Below are 22,971 nucleotides of genomic sequence, written 5' to 3' on the forward strand. Positions count from 1 at the left end.
TAGGTTTCGTTTGGGATCATGTGTTTGATCGTTCAGAGTTGTGGTGGTAGAATGTGAAGCCTTTATACTCCAAAGAAGATGAATATTCCTACAGCCTAAAGTAAAAAAGAAATAAAAATGTAATTTACTAACGGTATATATACATGTCTACAGTAATATGGCAATAAATTTTCATATGTAATAAATATTGCAACATCCCAACACAATACTTAAAACAGAACACAAATGCAACAAACGAAAACATGAAAATGAAAAAATGATCTTTAAATTACGATAGTCATTATTGAAATAGACCATGTTAAGGAATTTTTCAAACCTATATTTGTTTAAAAAATGATAACAACGATCTATTTTCCAAGAATAGTACTATCCTTGATATAGTTCATCATACAGAATAAATAAGAATTTCCTGAACATTAAAATATTTCGCAAGAATGACTAGGTTGCATTATTAATCATTTCGCACTAATTTGAGATTTTGTTTAACATAATAAATATGAATCTTTGCCAACAAGTCATTGGAACAGCAAAGGAGAAATTTACATCATTTTTTCTCTTTTTCAAACAAAATTTTTGATAAGGCATGGATGGTATTAATAAATAAAATCAACATTAGGCATAAAACAATATTATTCAAAGTAAACTTCTATTTAAGGTAATCGTATAATAAACCAACCAAATATTTCAAGAAAACTCAAACAACGCTTATGTTTTTGAAGTTGAAATATGGGTTTAATAAATCTCTATCTGCTTCTACTTTACTTTTACTGATTTACCTGATATCAATTTTTATTTCTACTGCAGTTGATTTGCCTGTCATTACTATTTAAAATGCTTTGTGTAAAGAAGCATATACGAAACTTATATAGAATATGTTTAACTGAATTTTATAACATCTATATAAGAAAAACAAAGATAAGTTTAATTTTAACTTTGAAATAAATGGTAATCTAAGAAATGCTATTACTAAATATATTGTGTTTACCATAAATGACACATTTAATTACATTGCAATCCATGGAAGCAATATGTGCCTCCTGAATTAGAAGTTACAAAAACTTTTGTAGGTTCGTAACAATGCTATAACCTATTAAATTGAATTGCTATCTCTACAGAAATATTGTATCATAAATGAATAACAATAATTTGTTTTCCATTAGAATTCCGTATGCAGCAAAATAATGCGTGTTATATTTAAATTATAATGAAATCTTAAATTTCCTGGCTAATTAAGTACATATTTTATAAGTGGTAAATTATATATATATATATATATATATATATATATATATATATATATATATATATATATATATATATATATATATATATATATATTTAATTTATCATGTATAAAATATGTGTTATGAAATATTTTACACCTTCTACTAAGCAATATACAGATTGTACTATTGGGAAGGTTAGAATGATTACCTCAATTTGATTTTTTTTACTTGACTACGGGTGATTTGGGTATTGATTTTCTCACCTACTATTGCCAAACGTGCGCGACTTGCGAAACGCCTTAGATGATTCCTCCTTAAAAGCATCACTTTGTTTACATTTACGCGGAATTCGTTCTACGAGATTTATTTACGGCTCGATCAAGGCGGTTATCTTCAAGTCACTATTGTTGAAAACATACAGCACCAGGACATTTATATAAACGCTATTATTTTGGATTTTCGATGTATTATTTCAGAACACACTTTTTTGCGTTGAAAATACACATCAGAAAACTGGAACGATGTTCTGAATATAAGGTTATTAGGCGCAACAGTAATGGAACACTTTCTTCACTTTAGCCATCGAAGTTAATTTACAAGTATTTTTGGTAGTACACATTGTTACAATTAGTCATTTACACTAATATATACTTTGATAACATCAAAGTAGATTTTATTCGGAATGATTGTGCCACCCCATTCGTGATTCTGACTCAATGAACTGTGACCGACATTCTTCCGTTTTTTAAAGTTATCAAATGATAAAAACTTACAATAACTATAGCCTGTATGTAATCAAACCATTGAATAAAGGCCAATTAATTATTTGGAATACTAAACAATTCTTTTCACATGTTTAAATCCGTGAAGACTCCAGTGCCTATCAATACAATTCAATCCCTACCCATGCAAACAAACACATTCAAGCTCAAATAATGCAAAGTGCATACGGGTGACGTTACAAACGTCAAAAGAAACGTCAAAAAATTTGAATCCGGCTTTCGTCAATTCTATAAATCTGTTTATGTAATTCCTAATACTTTTTATCAGTCAATATATAAATTCATCTTGTTCATATAAAGTTGGGTAATGTAACACGTGAATTACGATAGTCAAAAAAACATATTAATTCAATCAATTTAAGATCTGTGTGGCATCCAATGCTGCCCGAATTTAAAATTTTTTCCAGCAAGACGAAATTGTAAGTTGCTAAGGATTTTTTGAGGAGAGTCAGTCTTCGACAAAATCAACAAAGCATCAATTAAATAATTACAATAATATCAATCAAATCAACGTGTAAGATGACTTACTATGCCCTTGAATGAATACTCGATTTTTCTGAACGGCTTTAACGGGATGATACTATTATTATACGAATTATAGGAATACGAATGATTCATATTGACCCCTTCACAGTTTTGCCCGTGCAATGCTCGTGCACTTTGATCGTGCATCTCTGTTTTACCTGAGATAGCGCTGTTATTTTTTCACTTTTTCTGAGCATGTATAGATTCTCCATGAATTTGATTTTCCATGGGATTTTTTCTTTTTTGGTTAAGTCGTAATAATGTTTTAAATTATTATTATTTTTTGATGGAAGGAAATACCCACCAGCCATCGATTATGTGAAATTATAGAATTAGAAGGAATGAATTATGTATTTATGAACTAGAATTTATGAACTATGATTTATGAACTAGAATTTATGAACTATGTATTTATGAACTAGAATTTATGAACTAGAACTAGATTTTAAATTAGAGAACAACACAAGAATGTTTAGAGATCAATTAGTTGTTTGTGCAGAAACAAGTGCGGTAAAAAGCTACGCAAAGAAGCTAGATATTATTATGACACTATGAATAGAATTCTTCACTCCTGGCAAAAAATACGACAAAAATTAAATTATGTTATAATTAAAAAAAAAGAATTCATGGATGTTGAAAACAACCAAGTAATTTTTAAGTTTTTTTTTCTGAAACACTGAGCCAATCATCATTTTTAGCATAAAATATAAAAAAGCAAAATAACAATTTTTATTTTATGAACGCACGTTTAAAGTGCGTTTTTTAGTGCACGTTTAAAAAAAAAAAACAAATAAAACCGGGTGACAATTTGTTGACCCTTTTTTCAAAACCGAAACACTGTGAAAGGGTTAATGAATTCCACTTGTAAGTGATCTGTAAGGTTACAGAATTAAAATATATTCTAAGAGACGTTTCCAACCATCTGGAATTCATTTTGTAAGAGTTAAACATTTATTGAGAATACAGTGATTTATCGTTGACGAATTATGAGCATATTATAACTACAGCAGAAGTAAACCCACACTAAAATATTAGGAATGAAAAATAGTTAATTGAATGTACAAAAATATAAATGCAGTATTATGGAAAAAGAAATATAATAGGCGATAACATTTATAATTATTATTTTATTGTCTTATCGTGAATTTATTAGTTTAATGTCTCTGACGAACAACAACTTTCTGCATAATTAATGTGTAGTATAAAGTCATACTTTATCGTCATTGTACCCTCCATGACCTTACAAACATTGTGAGACTCTTGATACGTCGTGAATTGGACAAGCGATGTTCCAACAATACGCCAACAGTTATAAAGTACAAACATACGGGCCATACCATCTTACTATCGTCTAAAAATATTCCTAACATTTTATTTTCCGTTATCATCAGTTTGATCTAGTCTATGAAAAGAATTTTAGAGTTGAAAACTTACGGGTTTGTATATGTGCTATTTTTTATGTTTTAATTTCGAATCACAAGAATTAACAATTTTACATCATATTTGTCGAGCACTTGATTTTATGGTTTGTGAAAGGCACTTTCGATTTGGTTGCTTTAAGTTTCAGCTATCTTAACTTGCGCTATACAATTGACTCGTTTCCTTGAGCGTAAATTACTGCGTCGTGTACGGTGGGAAAAATGTGGAATCCTCCTTCTCCTATCGATTCTGCATGCAGTAATGCATCATACACACAGTCGGCTGGAGAAGCCAACAAAAGTGTAACACTAATTTTCCCTAAGTTATTCTTTACATCTGTAAACATTTTACATGCGGCCGTATCGATATGCGGAACACTGCTCAAGTCAATTATAATAGTTTTTGTAGATTGCAGTCCAGCAGTTTCGCCGTTATAACAGGCAACTGTAAATTCATTTGAGCGCTGAGTTATACTTGTTTCCTTATATAAGGCTTTCTTGAAGAAGCTTTTGTTAGCGAAATTGATTGGACCAGTATACTTGAAAATTTTAATGCGAGGTACTTCCTCTGCACGTTGGTGACTTCCAATGTCCACATAAACAGCAGTATCTGGAACTGTTCCGAGTAAACTATAGTATGTTTTCCAGCCCTTAATATATAGGGATATTAGTGATACTACCACGCCAATCAGTAGACCAATATCGATGTCTATAATCACAACTGAAAGGAACGTAACACACCATACAAAAAGTTCCAAGTGGCCCTCGCGTCGAAACTTTTTGATATGGTATACTTGTATCAGCATTCCCTTAAGTGCGACAACGATGATGCCCGCTAGGACGCACCGAGGTAAGCTTTCGAAGTAGGGACCTATCCATAGTAACACAACGAGAATGATCATGGAAGAAAATACGGCAGCTATTTGCGTTTTTCCTCCAGTTTGGTGTTGGATCAATGATCGCGATAACGAGCAAGCAGTAGGAATGCAAGAAAATATGGATCCAACTACGTTAGTAAATCCTAGTGCGACTAGTTCCTGATTAGGCCGCACCTCATAATTATCCTTCTGTGCAAAAATCATACCCATCGACATGACGATGGAATATCCCACAATAGTTACTGCGATGCTATCAACGGCGACGGCTTTTATGAGAGATATAGGTGGGAATTGTGGTGCTGGTAGGCTGTGAATTGTAAATAAAAAACCAGTGTTAAAATGTACTCATTCTAACGGGCTAGTTATTGTTCGTTACCCTGTAGGAATGGACCCCACCAAACTGATGTTGAATTTTGGACCTAAGCCAATGAAATACGAGGCAACTGTACCTCCAACCACTGCCATCAACTCCGCTGGGAACGGAAAACGGCATTTGGTAGAGAGCCATGGTTTAAAATACTCATTCATGAATATCATGAAAAGAATAACAATTAGAGAAGTGTAGATGGCAGTCAAGTTGGAATTCGGTGTCTGATCGATAATGTCCCGTATGGATAAAATTACTTTAAAATTTCCTTTGTAGCGTGGGATGGATACACCCAATAGGTCCTTCAGCTGGCTAACCATCACATGAACGGCTGCTGCTGTGGTGAACCCACTCACTAGTGGCTCACTTAACAAGGACGACAACATTCCCAATCGAACTGCACTCATAACAATCTAGATGAGAGAATGAGACAAAGATAACAATGGTTGAGAATGATGAGAATCATAAAAAATATGTGATACTAACATACAATACGCCTGCAACAAAGGAAACTGCAGTGGCCACTTGAATCGGTGTGTATATTGGAATCTCTGTAGGATTTATGACTGGCACAACATCGTTTGTTCCATTTGACTAAAAATAAATATAATATGATTGTAACACATAACAGTTTTTGATTACATTCTATTAGTCAGTATACATACCGCCAATGTTGGAATTACTGTTGAATACGTTGCAACGATTTTAGCTGTCATTAAACTAGTCACAGCAAATGTTCCCATTGATATATGGCGAGATGTACCGAATATCGCATACACTAGACAATGGAAGAATGCCATATAGAGCCCAACGTTGGCGGCAACGCCTGCTAAGATGCCGTAAGCCATTCCTTGAGGTATTTGGAGAACAGCCACCGTAAGGCCGGCAGTCATATCGCTGAGTAAATCATTTTTTAACGAATAATTTGGAAGCCATTGCAATATTGGAAAAAATCTTTTGATTACTTCACCGCATCTGATGTTTTTTACCGATGCAACTATTGCTTCTGTGGCTATGGAAAATTAAAATAATTACAAATATTAACAATAGGGTTAGAAATATGCAATATCATAAAATTAATTTGAATAAAAGCATCATATGGTTAGCTATGTAGGAAAGCCACTGTAAAGAAAGAAAAAATCCTTATACTATAAACTATAGTATAGTATTTGTTGCTAAAAGTTACAAGTAGTGAACTTTTTATAGATATTTGGGAAGATTATTGTGTCATTAAACCGATACAGCACTCCAAATGCAAATGAAAGAATAAGCAAATGTTCTGGTTGCATCGTTCTTCGCAAAAGCGTTTCCAAGAGGACAGATAATTGTTAATGATTGTTAATGATGTTAATGATCAGCATATGATCATTAAACAGCATAAATAAATGAATGGGAAAAAGTTTGACACAAAATAAAACAATAGGTGTGTGGAAGGGAAGGAGTGGATAGTAACATAATAGTAAAAAAATATGTAGGCTAAAATCAAACTGATAGTAGCTGCGGCCTGAAGGGAGCAATTATTAAATATTATTGTGTAATCTTGTGTATAATTACTTCTTGCATCCATACGCCTACCAACCAGCTAAATTTCATCATTTTTCTTTTCAATGACCAACAAATAATAGTTCCACTAAATGAATATTAACATTCGCGTGTAAAAAGCGAGAGAGAGAGAGAGAGAGAGAGAGAGAGAGAGAGCGAGAAAGTAGAAATCGGCACTCTATTATCTTCAGATGTTGCAACAAATTAAACAAAAAATAACAATTATTTACAATTTCTCATTAAAAGTCATGTTTCATACAAATAAACCTGAGGAAAGAGATGAAATGGCTGTTCAGCGACTGTAATCCAAACAAAACCCCGGGGTACACAAATAAAATCGTGTTTAAAATCAAATTATATTAATCGGAACAAAGACAAGAACTGAAAAGATCATTATGCGACACGTGGTATTTAGATGCGTGATTTACCTATACGCGGAATCGGTGAGACGATGAGACTTGCATGCAATTTTTATTTCTAGCATTTTAAATATTATACTTTGTTTTATTCAATCTGAATATAATTTTTGTTTGTTGTTTCACTTATCTTTAAGCGCACACTAGGAAAACGGTAGCTACAAAGCATTTAACACACTTACCGGTCGGCTTCAGCCGCTCATATTGCGAAAGCTGATTAAAATCCTCACGTTGAAGACATGAGCGTGTGACGAGATATGACAATTCACTGTATTGCGGTTTCTCTTTGGATGATCTTTACGAAATCGCGATAATCGATTTCGATGACAGGAAGAAAATGATGAGAAAGAAATTAAGCAAAAAAAACATCTGAAAGACATATCTGCCGATGCTTGGCTACTATAATTTCTTACTGATTGCTTTCAAATGAGCGAAGAATGTTTGCAATTGTATAGACGACTTATTCATACTAACCTGCCATCTTCGAGCTGTGACTTCTGATTCAGCATACTGTTACCAAGTGATCACGATCTACTGAAAACCCCCAGTAGGCAATGAAATCCCGATAAAGTGATTTGTTTTTTTCTAAAGCACCGTGACAACAAAATCACAAATCAAACGATCCACGGCATACACAAGTGGTGAAGCGACCTCGTTTGGTAACGCTTTTCTTTTCACTGGCGTCACGCGTGGCAGCAGAAATCAACAATCAAAATGGTTCACTTTTTTACACTTGCATAATGATTGCATTGAAATACGTAAGCTATGTTCGTTGTCTTTAAGATTAAGCGTCTTCAAGATTAGTGGTATCGATAGTAACACTCAAATCGTACTGCACTGCTTAGTTAATCCATTTCAGTAAACTATGTTGCACCGATTTCTGAAATTTTCGTCATCCCCTACGAAGTGGTGCACTAAGCATTACTTTGAGAAATTATAGAGATGACAGTTAATAAATAGCTTCAGATCCGAGGCGCAGTGTTGATATTGCAGCGATAATCTAGTAAATCGCTGACGCCGATGACGATCAGTTACTTCTGGCACAAATAGTAGTTCGTAGCGTTCTGTGAGCAGTTAATGCATTTGTGTTGTGTACAGCCATGTTTCAAGGCTCTGGGTAGGAACCAGAGAGTTGGCCTTTCTCAACGAATGAGATAACGCTTTTCAAGATAGTGTAGAGAGCGGATTTCAACTGAGAGCGGATCGCGTTCAACCAGAGATGGCAAACATTTTCGTACGAGCTGTGTGTTTTCCTAACAATATGACGAGTTAAGTTGAATGTTTGACAGCCCTGTTAGAAGGATTTTTTTGATGAGCCGGTAGCAGGCCTAACATGTAGACGATTGGTCAAATGATTAGAGGCTACGCACATCAGTTTTATACAGTTGAGAAGAATTCGTTAACTAATTGCATTGCCTGATATCAGACGTTGATTAGACACTGATACGTTTCAAGGCTCAAAGGAAGTAATACGCAAGGGAATTTTGAAAGTGCTAATGGTTGCTGGATGACTGATAGAAGAATTTAGATGTTAATAAATCCTCGGTTTAAAACACCGTTAACAGAAAGCATCAGTGATAAGTCAATGTCCTGAGTGGCTCATAGCAATCAAATAACATAAAAATAACTAGGAACAGATCGTCAAGGTATCTCACGTATATCCTTCAAATTGACGCGACTAGTATTAAATAAATTTATACAGTTATATCGTTAAGTAAATTCAATGTCAAGGTAGCATGCATTTTGTAGCATACGTTGCAGTAATCAGCAAAGTTCACCCTTGGTTTCATCGTTGTTCAAGTAATAGGAACCATCTGGTTGTTCTTTTTACTAACGAGATGACTTCATTTAGTACGGAATCGAGCAGCTTTTGAAGCTACCATGGTTATAATCATTTCATTATTCTCATGAATTTGAACAAAGTGTTCTTTGATTTCCGATTAAAACGATGACATATCAAGTTATTTAAATTAAGTAACAAGATTAATTTAATTAGAGAACTGAAACGATTACGTTTAATTGATTCATAAAAAAATAAATCAAATAACAACACGAATTCACAATCAACATCAATTCAATTCATGAAATCAAACATTTAAAATAACTGACTGATTCGAAAAGTTTTTTTGAGCTGTTGAAATACTACCGGAAGCTGTTATGTTAGAATTGTTCGTTATTGAACAGTGACCAGAAACCTTTTCATGGAAAAAAGACAAAGAAAGAAACAAAGCGAGCCGGAGATTGCCAAATACTACAAAATCATTACAAATGATCAAGGGTAGAATCCGACCAATCCATCAACCAATAAATAACTAATGAAGGCCAAATTTAAATCAATCATTCATAGCATTTCCCAATCCATGGCATTGGTTTGATACCGTCAATTAGCTAAATAAATATAGCATCTGGATGGTTAATAAAAAACTTGCGCACAGTAAGAAGAAGGAGTTTTATTCAAACACAAATGGCAATTGAAAACATATTCAAATGTTCATCTTACGATACGTTTTTGCTTGCTCAACGAATAATTTAGCTTGGCATGTCATTTTGAAAGAGTGTTAATATAATTATGAAAACCTTGATAATGATCGTTAAAAATTGGAAAGCTTTATAAGTAAACTAGATAATAATATCTAACGATACTTTTTACGAGAAAGTTGTTTTTCAAGTTTTTCATACATTTTCTTTATATTATGTTTATGCAATTTATTATTGACCTTAATATAGTGAGAACCAACGTAATATTAGTATACAATAAATATATAAAAAATCGAAATAAACAAATATCTAGCTGCTATATTTTATGTTGTGGCCATATTTGAAGTAGCGAAAAGCATGTTCAAAAAACGAAATATTGTTTTTAGCAATCGTTAAAGCCGAAAGCCAGATTGTTGCTCTACGAGTTCGACGCACTTGATATAGAGTAATGAACTTACATGTTACGGATTGGAAACTTTTTTTTTCAGTGATGTTATCAACTGGAAGCATTCTTTATCAGCTCTCTTTGTATTTAGATAAAAAATACTAGGTTAATGTAAACGACCAATTTAAAGCAGTTGTCAACCATCAGTGACAAAAATGACAGTTTATGAAGACTTGCGAGGAAATAAACAAACAACACTTATTACTTTCTCATCACTAGAATTTCAGAGCAAGGCTTCGGTAACCACATGCTCTAATTATAAGCAACTATTAAATTATTAAAAGCGTACAATAAGATTCATTCTGTCACATTGCCATTGCTGCTATCTATGATATACAGTTTGAATCATCCATCACTCGTACATTTCTCTACTTTACACTTTAATTTTTTTTACGTTAGCTATGCCTATTAGTTAAGCGGCAGCGGTAACAAGAGACAAGCTTAACCACTCTCATATGAAACAATAAAAACATGGGGCAGAAAACCCCTCAATCACAATGTATCGATTTCAAATTCTCAAAAATGATGTACTCAAGCGGTAGAGTTTCTTATTTCACATGACTCGTGGACTAACCAACAATTGGTAGTTCCACTTTTGCCACAGCTGTGTGACAATGTTTAGCGTATCTATGTTTATCGGCTCTAAAAATGTGGCTTGGCTCAAAGGAACAATCTTAATCGCGACCGATTACTGATTAACGAACGACCATGTGGTTGATAGTGGTGTTGGTTGAAGATAAAAAAAACATATGGTATGAATGCGCATGCGTGCTTAAAATCCTCTCAAAATAGAAAGTTCATTACTCAGACAGCTGCTCGTTACGTTTACGGGAGTATGGCTTCCTCCGATGCGTATGCAGTTGTGAAGCCGTACAAAAATGAAAGAATCAGAGAATGACCAAAAGTTCCGTTGAAGAAATGTAACAATGTACAGGAATAAAATGTTTTTATATGAGCGATTTTTTGTCTTTATTTCCTATCCATTTACGATCTCAATGATTTTTCAAAATTCATATGAAATAAAAATAAATCCTTGATAAAGTAATAAAGAGCAAAACTCCAGCTAGCAACCAAGCTAAAGCATACAAGCCACATGAATTGTTCATCAAATAGCATACAAGTGACTTGTTTTTGTCTTAGCCACCAACCTCTGTTCTATTTTATCAATTTATGTTCTTCATTCTAAAAGAATTTCCGATGTATACGGCAATAAAAAGTTGAGCGTTGAAACATTTGTAGATCAATAAGATTATGATAACTCTATCAGTTGACTTGTAAAAATTACATTTTACTGGCAATTATTTATAATATGTCTCGATATAAAACAACTTTTAACAAACATTAACCTTGAATAAATCGATAAAAAAGAAAAAAAAACTTTTTTTCGAGTCAACATAGGTTTCTATACATCTAGTCATAATAATCAGAGTAGGATCACAAAGCATATTTATGAATTGTGCTTAATCGCAAAATTCATATTGTGTAATTACAATTACATTATACTATATCATTGTTTTTATCCAAAACGATCTTAAGTAGCATTTCCGTCGACTCATATAACAAACGTGCTGGTTATATTGTCATTGTTATTTTGATAAGGAAAAGGTAGGTAAAGAATATTGATCGTGTAAGATATATTATTAAATTGCTTTAAACCGACCGATCACCATTTCGGTTAATTGCACGTTACAGATTCGCTAAAATTCTAGATCATAAAAAGTGTGGATTGTTATTTATGATAATGGCCTCTGTCGTCGAGCGCCGATAGGAATGTGACTTGTAGATATATGATAGCGCCAATTGTTTATCTCTTGATCTCCCTCCAAATCGGTAAGAATAGCAACAGGTCGCTCAGTCCGCATTACAGAGGGTGATCGATCTGCTAATATGATATTTCTGTTACTTGCACTGATCCCTCTGCTATTCATTGTATTTGTGGTGAAACTTTCGTTGAGTTTACGAAAGTTTTCTCCATACAGGGGATTGGTTCGAATCACACGCTCCGCTGTTTTAATTTGATGATGACTGATTGCTGTGACGTGAATATCATCTTCATCTGCCAAGCTGTTCGCATCGGGGTTTTTTCGTCGATTTTTCCGATCAAAAAGTGTCGATCGGAAGAATAGTTTATGTCATAATATGCTTGAAAGGTTTGAGTTGCTGTTCTTTTTCAGTATATACATGCATATGCAGAGAACGGCTAGTAGCATACAAACCAAAGTAAGCATCGAGAAAAATGCATGTTTGTATTTAGAAGCTGTCGCTGTTTCGCGAAATAAATCCTGCTCTTCGTCGAGTGTCAGGTCCATGCGTCGGTTACGTAAATTATCGTGTTTGGTTTCATTGATTATCTTGCTCAATTTGGGTAGAAACTTGCTCCAAAAGCTGTTCACTTGCCGTAGATAGTAGATATATTCTGAATTTTTCACACTCCAAACTAAGAATGCTTTTTTCGACGTCCGCATATTTTCCTGATCAGCCTGAACTTTAGGATTCAGATTGTAGGGATTTTGCGAAATGTTGGCATTGTACTGGGGCGTTTCATCGGCATTCATGGCACCAAGAAGCTTTTCTTCAATTTCATCGAAATTATTTTCAAATGTATTTTCAAAAGAAGCATGATCTCTGCGATGGAACGCCTCCGGCTTTGCGGATATTAGTTTGATAAATTTGAATTCTTCGGTGTACGGAATCCATGATTCAAATTGCCGGCCGGGAGTTGGATTTCTACAAACGACATGACAAGCACAATTGTAAATTAGTGAGATTTGATCTAAAAAATAACAAACAAAACCTTACCCTCCTTTCATGAATTCGGTGAACAAAGATCGTATTTTTTTGCACAGTTTATCTTCCACAAGCGATAATCTTCTTCGTCCAATTTCTCTATAAAGGCTAGGTCCCATTAAAAAGGGTAAATCTGAAGAGTGTGATGCTCCGCCAAAAAAATTAGTTTTTCCTCTCATGTCCATCGAATTTGAATGGTGAAAAAGGTAAGCAAAGATGTTACTAGTGTTGAAAGTAATTTCTTGTTTTTGTTCTTTATTGATTAACCCTCCTTCTGGTAGATCTCCTGACACGACTGTGAATCGTGGTTTAGCGTCGGTAAATGCCATTAAGGTTCGGTAAAATGGTATTTCATAATGAGTCTCTGAAACTATCTTAACAATAGCGTTCAAATGATGAACAGTTGTTTGAGGTATTTGATCGAAATATCTCCAACTGATTGCCTCGCGTATCTGTACAGGTAAAGGTAATAAACTATATCTATACTACAGTTTTAGAATCTCTTGATGCTGCGTGAACATACCTGATCCTGTCCAGGGCCATGAAAATTGTACTGCTGTATAATGTTAGGTAGTAGCGTTTCATTAATATATGATTTAAGCGAATCTAGACTTTGTCGAGCTAATTCAATCCATGTAGTATACAAAAAGCCACCTTCGTTGCTAGTTAATCCAAACATAATAGGCATGTCTTCCATGACGAGAGCTCTAGACCGAAATAATGAACGTGGATCATCACTCACGTATCGTTGGTCTGATGGTAGATAGTGATCCATTATCGGTCCAAGGTTTATGGTGTAATTTCCATTTCGATATATATATTCATAGGCACGTAACAGATCGTGAATGCTTTTCTGCTGTAAACATTTCAGTACATTTCTTCCCACGTCGAAATTACAGGCTAAAATTTTTACAATCTCTTGAGATAATCTATTGTCAATGTTTACTTCGGAGTATGGGGAAAATATCGTGCCTGACATAATAATAGCTCGTGCAAAGAGACCTCTTGCTTGTTGACTCACCATGTGAGTCATAACATTTGGGGCACCGGTAGTGCCATGCCCAAGCAATGTCAATCGATTTGAGTCACCTCCAAATTTTTGAATGTTATCTCTTATCCATATAAGAGCAAGTCGCTGATCCAACAATCCAAGATTTCCTGGAGCATATTTTTGAGCAAGTGATAACCATCCGAAAACATTGGTTCTATACTGCACTGTAACAACGATGATGCCATCGGTGGCAAGATCTAGCCCACTAGCACGATTGACGTTCCAGTCAAAGGCCATTTCTTCTCCTGTAATCATAACTAGTACTGGGAAACCACCGTAACGAATCGCTGTTTCCGGAATCCATATGTTTAGATATAAACAATCTTCACTAGTATCGCGTGAACGGAATTGATTTTCTCTTTCTTGATCTTCGTAGCTGCTATTTTCAATTTGCGGGCAAATGGGCTTGAAGTCACGTGCGTACAACGTTCGATTCCAGCCTGAGCTTGGCATTGGAGGCATGAAACGAAATTCATTGATCGGAGGCTGTGCATACGGGATGCCAAGGTAAGTGTATATCGGTATACGAGATGTTTCGGGAAATACTTTCAGCTATTGGAATTGTACGAAAAAGCTTAATTTTCAATTCTTCACTTATTAAACATGTGATGCTCACCCCAACAAGTGTGCCTTGACTTAGCACGATTGTGGCATCCTGAATTTGGCTAGCAGCTAGTCCAGCCGACAGAATGTTGATGTATGAAAACAGGGCCCATTGTAGTAGCATCATGAAGATCGCACGAAATTCGTTGACCTTAAACTAAAGCTGATAGTTGCCAAAATCACGTAACATTTGTTCAATGAGCTGTGAAAAGGATTCATGTGAATGAAAAAGAACTATACTCCAATTGTTTAATAAATAGCACAAAAAGTTTGGTTTGTTGATTACGTACCACATAAATGTTATAATAATTTATGTAGGATGAATGGAAACGAGATTTAAATTCAGCTAACAAAGTATCTTTGAGACATCACAACACCGTGGCGCAATGTAAAACATGTATTAAATAGTTTTTTGATTAATACTATTTGAATCATATTATTGAATTTTTAGCCTATATAATTTGGAACTAATGAATGAAACAATGAATCGAATGAATCGAAACAAGCACAACAAAAAATAATAAATTGTAATTCACCTCTTTAGAGTTATCATAAGAACCTGTTTAGGGTAATTATTCAATAAAATTGCTTTATTTAAAAATTTGCAGATGAATTTTGTCAGATTTCAAAGATAAATATAATATTGTGGAAAAGTAAAACCACTTTCAGCTTAACATCAACTATACGAACTTTGGCATTATTGAACTGCATTGTATGCAATTCTTTTAAAAGTATAACATCATCTATTTTTTTTAAATCAAAGCTAGGCGTAACGAGTTTATAACTTTCCTCATAAACATTTATTTTATAGATTTTTTTAATGGAAAGCTTTGCTTCAAATTCTATTTTGGAAATACTATCCAATTGTTGAATGTAGTGTAATACATTGCTTATTAAACAAAATCCTAGTTTAGAAATATGTCGATTTACGTCGAATGGGATTTTTTATGGACGCTAGAGCTTTATCACAGACACAATGCACCTGAATTGTCCTGAGGTCATCATTAGCATGAAAATAATCATATTCTGCAAGGAGAAAATAACAAAACATACCCGTGCTGCTTTTTTACCGATTTTAGTGCGCTTATTGGTCTCAAAGTGACAATGAGCGTTTTCACGACAGGTTCGTTCGGTTGAGCGGTTTTGTGTTATTCTGAGGCTTTGTTATAACTGAAAGGGTAGTTTGAAAGGCTGAAATGATATTTTGATTCCATACCATTTTAGTTCTTGTTGCTTACGTCATTTATACACAACAAGAGAATACCCACATTTTTATTTTACAGTTTATTTTACATTTTTATACAGTTTATGAAAACAATTTCATAAGAAGATTATGCTGGCATAATAATGGTTCACTATTATCTCAGATGGCATAATAATGATTCACTATTATCTATCTTATTCACAAAATATCTCAGATGCTCGTCTGATACGATGCACAAGTTTAGAACTTTATTCTGCTTTCGACACTTGTTGCTCTATACGGCATGTACATGTAGTGGAGTAGCGTCACGACGTTACCTGAACACAAATTTAAAACTATCGGAAAACTGTAAAAATATCTAATTTGCACAATAATTTGCTTTTAAAAATCGGATTATAAACCCTCCACTCGGACACATAGGTGAGAACTGACCTGAAATCTCTATTAGTTTAACACAGAACCCATGAAGTTAGAACACAAAACAACGACATGACAAAATTAATTTCCCAAGCATCGCAGTGCTTATTCACGCAGCTTCAGGCTTGGGTAATGTGGGTAAAAGAGAGCTCGAATGATGGAGCAAAAGCACATACAGCCACAAGGGCTCGCTCCAATTTATTGTGTTGCTATAGCTATCATGACACCGGATGGTCAGACGAAAACATCGTTGCAATATTCAGGGGTTCTGGAAAATATAGCACCGTAGCATGACCGTACTTCCGGTTACAATAATTGTGTTTCGCGAGAAGTAGATTGAGCATTTTGTAGTTAGACATTCAAAATGGTATTATCGAAAAGTGCCAATACATTCATTTTATGATTTTTATTGTACATTACTGAGATTTTCTAGTATTTTTTGTGTAAAACAAAAATGTAAATAATTTCGCACTTAAAGACAATAATCAAAAATATATAAAAGTAATTACAATACAATATAAGTATAATATGGTACAATGCTATAAAATATTCATATAAATTGGTATTAAAAGTTTGAGTTGAATTTTAAAACATGTATGGATATAAATGAAGAGTCTATACCGTTTTCATGTCACGACCAGTAGCCGTGTGAATAAAACTAAAGATTAGCTAATATTCCAGCTATTCTAGTATAATGAAAAACCCGCTTTGATCTGCAACATAACGGGCAACATACATGTACTGAATAAAAATTTAAAAAATAGAACTCTTGTTTGCATGCGCTTAAATGTTTTTAATTTGTTACCATTCAAAGGATAGGTTAGGTTCAATAAAGTGCAGCGAAAATGTGTTACGAATAACGTAAGAAGAAGTAAAAGTAAATGTGAGAAGAAAAGAATCTCAAGGGTATAAATTGTTAACAATTGTCTCGGTGTTAAAACATGAGAAAATGGTCAAGAACCACCAGCTCTCAATCTCTCCCTTTACTCACTGATAAATTGTATTCAACAGCATATTGCACACAACTCATGAAGCGTTTGCGAACATTTCATCAACTGTTTCAGTTTATTTCTCTCCATATTACGACAAGTAATAAAGAGAAAAAACGCTTAACGTAACTTCATCTATATACGGCAATGAGCAACAGGGAAAAACGCTTAAGCTTTTAATAATCAAAGGAAGCATCATGCCGCGCTACCTAGCGGCCAAAAATAATTTTCTGTAACTATTATTCTGATGTTTGAAAGTCAAATTTCATCGCTAGAATTCGCTAGGTTTTCGAAAATAGATTTAAAAAGGCAAAAAATGGTAAATATGTTGAGTTGTTGAGCTTTGACCTTTTATCTAAGTTTGTGCGTTGAATTTCGGCGTCATGATTTTTGTTAAAATGCAATGACGAGTACAATGCATTGTTAAGACAATAAGGAGTGGTATGCAATAGGAGTACACAAATGATTTGAAGTAATGTGAAAAAAATATGAATATAAAATATACCTAAATTTATGCAGAAATTTAACTTAATAACAAATTATTCAATTTTTTTTTCGACGCACATTGTCTCGTTATCTGCTAAATTGAAATATCAAAGCTGTTTTTCATTTTTGAATGTGTATTAGTAGTGTGATGTGCATTTGTGCGTTAGAATAAAAATTCTAACTAGTACATAACAGAATGCAATTTGTTGCTTTCAGGCATTTCTTACCTTGAAAGGAATATTTTAAAATTCATTATACATATACATACCAATACATAAAATAATTGTTAAATTGAGTATAAATCATTGCAATAATATATTTCAATAGCAATATATTGCAAGCAATATGAAAATATTTTATTTACATGTGCTCTTAACATTTTATCTTAGAAATATGTCTAGTCAAATTTAGAGGTGTAATTTATATTCATTAGAAAACAAAATCTAGAGGGCGCTGTAAGCTGAAGATAATTTTTTTAGGTGGCGCAAACGCGATTGAAAAGACTGTCAAAATGTAAGAATTTGTGATTTCGAACACAATTGCTGGTTTGTGTCTTGAATGCTCTATTTATTGGTGGTGTAATTTGATCGCAGGGTAGACGCCTTCCAGTTTGATATTTTAGCAGTGCAAAAAATGCACCAAAAACAACGCTTTGACCAATTTAACAAGAACTGTTTATATTTGGTCCATTTTAAGGAGGGCTACACCTCCTTGGAAGCCCTAAAGTCAATCCGTGAGGTTGACTGTTTGCTTGTACGCTGGGAGGCCTATCGCGGCCATGAAGGACCAAACATGAAACAACGACGGGGAATAAACGCCAGTGTCCAAGTGTTGTTTTTAGAGAAAAGTCGCATCATCGCAGAGGAAGCGTTACCGTAGAGGTAGGTTAAAAATCATCGCAATTGGAGTTTGAACTGTTTTCTAATACTTTCATTATCTTATTTCATGTTTGCTGCTGCTTGACGAGGGAACTACTATGCAGGACTAGACTATGGACTATGTAGGCAAGCAGGGCTACTGGACGATGAAGGCGTTTATTCCCCGCACACGCAGCTGAAAGACGCCACCGCAAACAAAATAATGAAATATGAAAAACGCAATAAAATGTACTGTATTCCCTCATGTAGGTTCTTCCGTCTGCGCGTTTGTTCTGAAACAGAGCGCAGCCGTAAGCGCGAGGGAAATTGCACTCGAGGCATGCGCTCGCGGCATTCGTTCTCTCTACCTTGAAAGAAACTGAACTGCAGAAATGAAAAATGGAAGCGAAAGGAAAAAGGGCCGAAGCACGCACGAGCGTTGCCGGCCGCGGCTGAAGTTTTGTCGACAAAACCGCAAATTTCAAGCCTTTTGAGAGCCTTCGTCGTGAGTTATTTTGAGTGATTCCTGGCAGCAGGGTAATGAAGGTGTTGTGGCGATTGCCATTTGACATGGCATTCGGTTCACTCCGGTATCACACTTCAACACCCTGATGGTTGAATCCCTTGGAGTAGAACTTCATACTCCTATGGGTGGACTCAAGGTTGTTTGGTGTATTGCCCGAAGCAGAGCCGTCGAAGCGATTCGTCGCATTTAATTTTCAAGCGTGACCTTGTTAGAGTCGCACGCACTAACACTAGGCTAATTGTGGGTAGGGACATGAATGCTCGCCATCGTTCGTGGAACAATTGACGCAAAAACCTCAATGGTGAGATGCTCTTCGACTACGCCGAGGAAGGGCACTTCACTATCAATGCTCCGGATACTTCAACGTATTTGTCAGCAAGAGGTTCGAGTACGCTTGATCATTTTCTGACCAACATTGGCATTAGTAAACCTAGGACTCTGGATGAGTTGAACTCCGATCACTTTCCGGTCGTGATGACAGACGATTCCGTCGTCTCCAGAGGTTCTGTTTACTGCCGTAAAGATTACCATTGTGTTGCCTGGGTGCGCTTTCGACGCGTGGTTGATGCCAACCTCACCATTGATGATTTGCGCTCCACGAATGATGTCGATCCTTCAATAATTAGTTTAGAAGTTTGACTCCCATACCCAATCTTTGATCCGGGAAAGAAACCGGCTTAGACGTCAGTATCAACGCACTGGTACCCTGGTGTTTAAGATGCATGCAAACTTCTTGGCTAGGCAGATATCTGCCCGAGTCGAGGAGCTTAGAAATTATCTTTTTATACACTTTATTGAGAGACTGGATAGTCGCTCTCCACCTTTGTGGAAGGTGGCCAAGGTCCTAAGACAGAAACCAAGGCCTATTACGTCCTTGGTTACTGATCGGACCTTGATCACCCCGAAAGAAAAGTGTAACGCCCTTGCCAACCATTTTTCCAATGCGCACCAACTTGGTACCATGTTGGTTAGTCTGACGAGGCTGAAGTGGCTACCACCATCTCTAGAATTGAAGATTCTACTGTTGAGGTTCCTCATGAAGGTCGAGTTTCTCTTGAAGAAATCCGCATAGCGCTGAAGCGGAAGAAAAACATAAAAGCTCCGGGCTTTGATAGTATACTTAGCATTTTAGTAAAGCAACTAGGCAATAAAGCTTTACGCTTTATCGCTGTGATTTTTAACAGGTGCCTGCAACTTTGTTATTTCCCTAGTGCTTGGAAAAGTGCTAAAGTTGTACCAGTCCTTAAGCCTGGCAAAGACCCTACGCTCCCTTCGAGCTATAGGCCTATTACCCAACTCCCGACTCTAGGCAAACTTTTTCAGCGAATCATCTTGAATCATTTCCAGGATGTGGTGAATGAACTCGACCTTCTTCCCCTCAACAATTTGGATTTCATGCAGGGAATTTTACTGATTCGCTGCTTCTCAAATTTAAAAATTTTATTTGGCGGAATAAAAAAGTTGCTAAGCCTACCGCTGTCGTCTTATTGGATGTGGAAAAAGCATTTGATAATGTATGGTACGGTGGACTTATTCAAAAGCTTGATAGCTATGGTATCCCTGATTACCTGCTCAAAATGCTTCAAAACTATCTTTCCCAACGGACGTCCAGAGTGGCCTTACACTCTGAGGTGTCTGTACTTCTTCTGCTGTCTGTGTTCTTTGAGCTGTCTGGGACTTTTGCTATATATTCCGTATATGGCAGACATTCCCCCCTTACCCTTTGATGGCCAGTTGTATCTGTTTTCAGATGACACTGCCATTGCAGTAAAGTGTAGGTCTATTTTAGAACTAAGAAATAAAACTCAGCGCTGCCTTGATTGCTTCTTAGATTATGCCCTTGATTGGAAAAACAAGGTAAATTCCGCTAAAACGCAAGCCATCGCATTTCTCCATAAGTTTACTAGTAAACTTACTCCTACCCGGGCTTCCAGAGTATTGCTGAATGGATGGATGGATTATAAGCTCAAATTTAGTGAACATGTTAGATGTACTCTGGAAAGAGGACTCGCGCTTGTTCACTCACTTAACCCACTCATTGCTAGAAAATCAAAGTTGTCTTTGGACAACAAGCTGGCAATTTGTAATCAAATTTTTCTTCCTACTGCGATATATGCCTCTACGGCGTAGGAGTCATGTTCACACACAAATAGAAAGAGGATATAGATCATGCTCAATAGGGTTTATTTAAGCCCTCGTCCGACAGCATGGGTTGGTTGGAAGAGGGGGGGGGGGTTGTTGCGTGTGTGGAGTTTTTGGGTGGAGGGGGGGAGGGGTTGATATTTCGCATAAACCTCCCTCCACAACCACCAATCAGGTTGATCCAGGGGTGGGGAGGGGGTTTGGGTGTGGGAGGGGGTTGTTGGGTGGGCGGAGGGGTTGATATTTTACATAAGTCCCCCCTCCCCCAACCAACAACTCCACACATTCAACAACACCAAAGAAAACAATTATAATAAGGGAAAGGAACATACAAACTAGGGAACTGGGGAAGAGGACTTACAAGCCACCCACAATACAACCATAACGGAAGGAAAACAAGAAAGTTCGAATCAGGACTTTTGGAAACGACCAACGCTACGAAACAGGAATAGTAATTGGAAACTTGGAACATGGAACAGCAGTTCCCACACAGCACCCGGGAGTACCCGCATTCTTGCGGATGATGCGCCTCTATCATAGTGATCGCATGATCTTTCAAAGTGGTTGGGAAAAGCATGAGGTCGGTACGGCGTTCCTGGTTATAGATGAGATGCAAAAGCGAGTGATCGGATGGTGGCCGATTAACGAACGTATGTGCAGGACGAGGATCCGTAAAAGGTTTTTTAATTTGAGCATTATCAATGCGCATAGTCCGCACAATGGAAGCACCGATGATAATAAAGGCAACTGCTGTACGCAGCTGGAGAGGGAGTACGACTGCCCACAACACGACGTCAAGATTGTCAACAGAGACTTCAACGCACAGGTCGGACGGGAGGAGGCATTTACACCCACAATAGAAAATTTCAGCGCCCACCAGCTGGCGAACGACAATGGGCTTCGCCTCGTCCAAGCACATGACCGTTCGCAGCAACTTTTTCCAGCACTCACCTCGTTCCTGGTAATGGTTAAGTTACGCCATAAACTTAGCATAGCCAATATGCTACGTTTTCAGCCCACCCCAAGACTCAACACAGATCGGCAGAGGCAAGTTGATGTGGCGTCGGAATTCGTCGGATTTTGTCGGAAGCTACCAGGTTGGGTTTGTTGGAGGCAAATCGGTCACCGATCAAATCTTTACTCTACGGCACATCCTCCAGAAATGTCGAGAGCACCAGATCCCTACGCACCACCTATTCATTGACTTCAAGGCGGTCGAAGACATCATATATCGGACTGAACTGTGGAACACCATGCAGCAGTACGGATTCCCTGGGAAGCTGGTACAGCTGTTGTGTCATGCGTAGCACGGGCTTCGACATCCGTCGCACGATTTTTACCCGTTCTCTTCAATTCCTAGGCCATCGACATGACATCGACATCATCGGACGAAAATCTGCGGTGGTATACGAGGCGAACATCCGACTGAAACGCCTCTCGCCGGGGGTTCTGATCGTGATAGAGCTTGACTGGGAAGCTGAGTATCAGTTGACGACGACGATCTTGAGGTGGTAGAGAAGTTCTGCTACCTTACACGTAGGGACAAGGGCGGTCATAGGTCCTATTTTTTATTCTCTTATGCTAAATCTGATATTGGTGGTTAAAAGTCAGAGAGTTAACTAAGACGTCTTCAAATTGTCGCAATGTGTCCCAAACGTCGCAATGTGTCGAGACGTGGAGGGCATTTTTACGGACGAACATTCTTACGGACGAGCTAGAGGTGATCTTAAGGTGGAAGTGCATTAGCCGGGAGGTAGATGACGATGTGTTCCCACCAACTTTGGATGAAGTCACTAGCACCATCAAGCAGCTGAAACATAAGAAAGCAGCTG

The 22,971-nt window shown here is 36.4% G+C and overlaps 2 protein-coding genes across 2 annotated transcripts; both read right to left on the reverse strand.

Annotated features, from left to right (window-relative positions):
• Positions 1 to 3,786: 3,786 nt before the first annotated feature.
• On the reverse strand, positions 3,787 to 7,663 carry LOC128731644 (prestin). The gene is made up of 6 exons (XM_053824775.1): positions 7,629 to 7,663; positions 7,337 to 7,449; positions 5,862 to 6,208; positions 5,683 to 5,790; positions 5,206 to 5,609; positions 3,787 to 5,136 (listed from the first exon to the last, which is right to left on the reverse strand). The coding sequence occupies exons 1-6, from the start codon at positions 7,661 to 7,663 to the stop codon at positions 4,116 to 4,118; spliced, it is 2,028 nt and encodes a 675-aa protein (XP_053680750.1). The 3' UTR covers positions 3,787 to 4,115.
• Positions 7,664 to 12,209: 4,546 nt separating this feature from the next.
• Positions 12,210 to 14,642, reverse strand: LOC128725139 (acetylcholinesterase). The gene is made up of 4 exons (XM_053818864.1): positions 14,532 to 14,642; positions 13,388 to 14,467; positions 12,877 to 13,316; positions 12,210 to 12,804 (listed from the first exon to the last, which is right to left on the reverse strand). The coding sequence occupies exons 1-4, from the start codon at positions 14,640 to 14,642 to the stop codon at positions 12,210 to 12,212; spliced, it is 2,226 nt and encodes a 741-aa protein (XP_053674839.1).
• Between the last annotated feature and the right edge of the window lie 8,329 nt (positions 14,643 to 22,971).

The sequence above is a fragment of the Anopheles nili genome, chromosome 2 (genome assembly GCF_943737925.1).
Source record: "Anopheles nili chromosome 2, idAnoNiliSN_F5_01, whole genome shotgun sequence".
NCBI classification, from domain to species: domain Eukaryota; kingdom Metazoa; phylum Arthropoda; class Insecta; order Diptera; family Culicidae; genus Anopheles; species Anopheles nili.

Excerpts from the sequence above, each read along its gene's own strand:
- LOC128725139 (XM_053818864.1), bottom strand. The coding sequence starts at position 14,642 with ATGCTACTACAATGGGCCCTGTTTTCATACATCAACATTCTGTCGGCT. Across the intron at positions 14,468-14,531 it reads GTCAAGGCACACTTGTTGGG|CTGAAAGTATTTCCCGAAAC; the intron begins GTGAGCATCACA and ends CAATTCCAATAG. Across the intron at positions 12,805-12,876 it reads ACCGAATTCATGAAAGGAGG|AAATCCAACTCCCGGCCGGC; the intron begins GTAAGGTTTTGT and ends TGTCGTTTGTAG.
- LOC128731644 (XM_053824775.1), bottom strand. The coding sequence starts at position 7,663 with ATGCTGAATCAGAAGTCACAGCTCGAAGATGGCAG. Across the intron at positions 7,450-7,628 it reads TCACAGCTCGAAGATGGCAG|ATCATCCAAAGAGAAACCGC; the intron begins GTTAGTATGAAT and ends GATTTCGTAAAG. Across the intron at positions 6,209-7,336 it reads TGAGCGGCTGAAGCCGACCG|CCACAGAAGCAATAGTTGCA; the intron begins GTAAGTGTGTTA and ends AATTTTCCATAG.